The sequence below is a fragment of the Oryzias melastigma genome, linkage group LG22 (assembly GCF_002922805.2).
Source record: "Oryzias melastigma strain HK-1 linkage group LG22, ASM292280v2, whole genome shotgun sequence".
Classification (NCBI taxonomy): Eukaryota; Metazoa; Chordata; class Actinopteri; order Beloniformes; family Adrianichthyidae; genus Oryzias; species Oryzias melastigma.
The window spans coordinates 14,819,348-14,820,643 of record NC_050533.1 but is presented as its reverse complement, the minus strand read 5'-3'; the positions used below and the strand labels follow the sequence as shown (position 1 = coordinate 14,820,643).

Here is a 1,296-nt window from a genome sequence, read left to right as displayed (position 1 = left end):
GAGAAGTTCACCCGCAGTGTGGTAAGTCATTTGGAGCTGGGGCTGTTCATTTCACAATCCTCACTTGGCTGGCTCACAATCAGTGGCTTTTGGCAATTATCACATTATGGCAATCGAATACGGCTTTTACATGTGTAACAGGATGTGTGTCTTTGTGTGTCTGTGTGTAAGACAAAGTGCTAAGCTTTTTAGAACTGCTGTGGTGAGAAATCTGAGCTGTTCTATCCCTCCTTAAGTGTTGGGTCGTGCTTTTGTTTTGAAAATGTTCTCCTAAACACAAATACCAAATATTATATTTTATATAGACAGCTAATAAATATAGAAAACAAAGTTTTTAGATTTAGTCTGGATCAAAAGGGCCACTTATATATATAGTGGGGCAAAAAAACTATTTAGTCAGCCACCAGTTGTGCAAGTTTTCCCTCTTAAAAATATGACAGAGGCCTGTAATTTTCATCGTAGGTGCACCTCAACTATTAGAGACAAAATGTAAAAAAAAAAAAAAAAAAAGAAAATCACATTGTCGGATTTTTAGAGAATTTATTTGCAAATTGTGGTGGAAAATAAGTATTTGATCACCTACAAAACAGCAGGCTTTCACAGAGCTGTAACTTCTTCTGTAAGATGATCCTGTCCTCCACTCGTTACCTGTATTAATGACACCTGTTTGAACTTATTATCTACATAAGAGACACCTGTTCATAACATCAAACATTCACACTCCAAACTCCACTATGGCCAAGACCAAAGAGCTGATCCAGAAGAGGATTGGGAGAATGTCCTATAGATAGAACATTTTGGTAAGAACCCTACTGTTTGTTTGCTGAGTTGGATTTTAAGCAAAGAGACCAGAAAGACTGATCCATGTAAAGGATAGAATGGGAGCATGATGGTCAGATTTTCAGTGAAAACCTCCTTCCACCCATAAGGCCATTGAAGGTGAAACATGGCAGGTCTTTCAGTATGACAACGATGTCAAACACACTGCTGGGTAATGAAGGAGGGGCTTCATAAGAAGCATTTCAAGTTCCAGTCTTCAGATCTTAAACTCATAGAAAATCTTTGGAGGGAGTTGAAAGTCCATGTTGGCCCAAAACATCACTGCTCTAGAGGAGATCTGCATGGAGGAATGGGCCAAAATACCAGCTACAGTTTGTGAAAACCTTGTGAAGATTTACATAAAACGTTTGACTGCTATCATTGTCAATGAAGAGTATATGAGGAAAGTATTGAGATGCACTTTTGTGATTGACCAAATACTTATTGCCCACCATAATTTTAAAAATAAATCTTTAA

General features: G+C 37.8%; 1 protein-coding gene across 1 annotated transcript in view; it reads left to right on the top strand.

The window, feature by feature from the left end:
• The window catches only part of LOC112136940 (regulator of G-protein signaling 6), a gene marked incomplete in the record, with an annotated part of 48,177 nt that overhangs the window by 44,235 nt on the left and 2,646 nt on the right, over positions 1 to 1,296 (top strand). Inside the window, 1 exon segment of the mRNA XM_024259022.2 lies at positions 1 to 21. Coding sequence (XP_024114790.1) covers positions 1 to 21 — 21 coding nt within the window.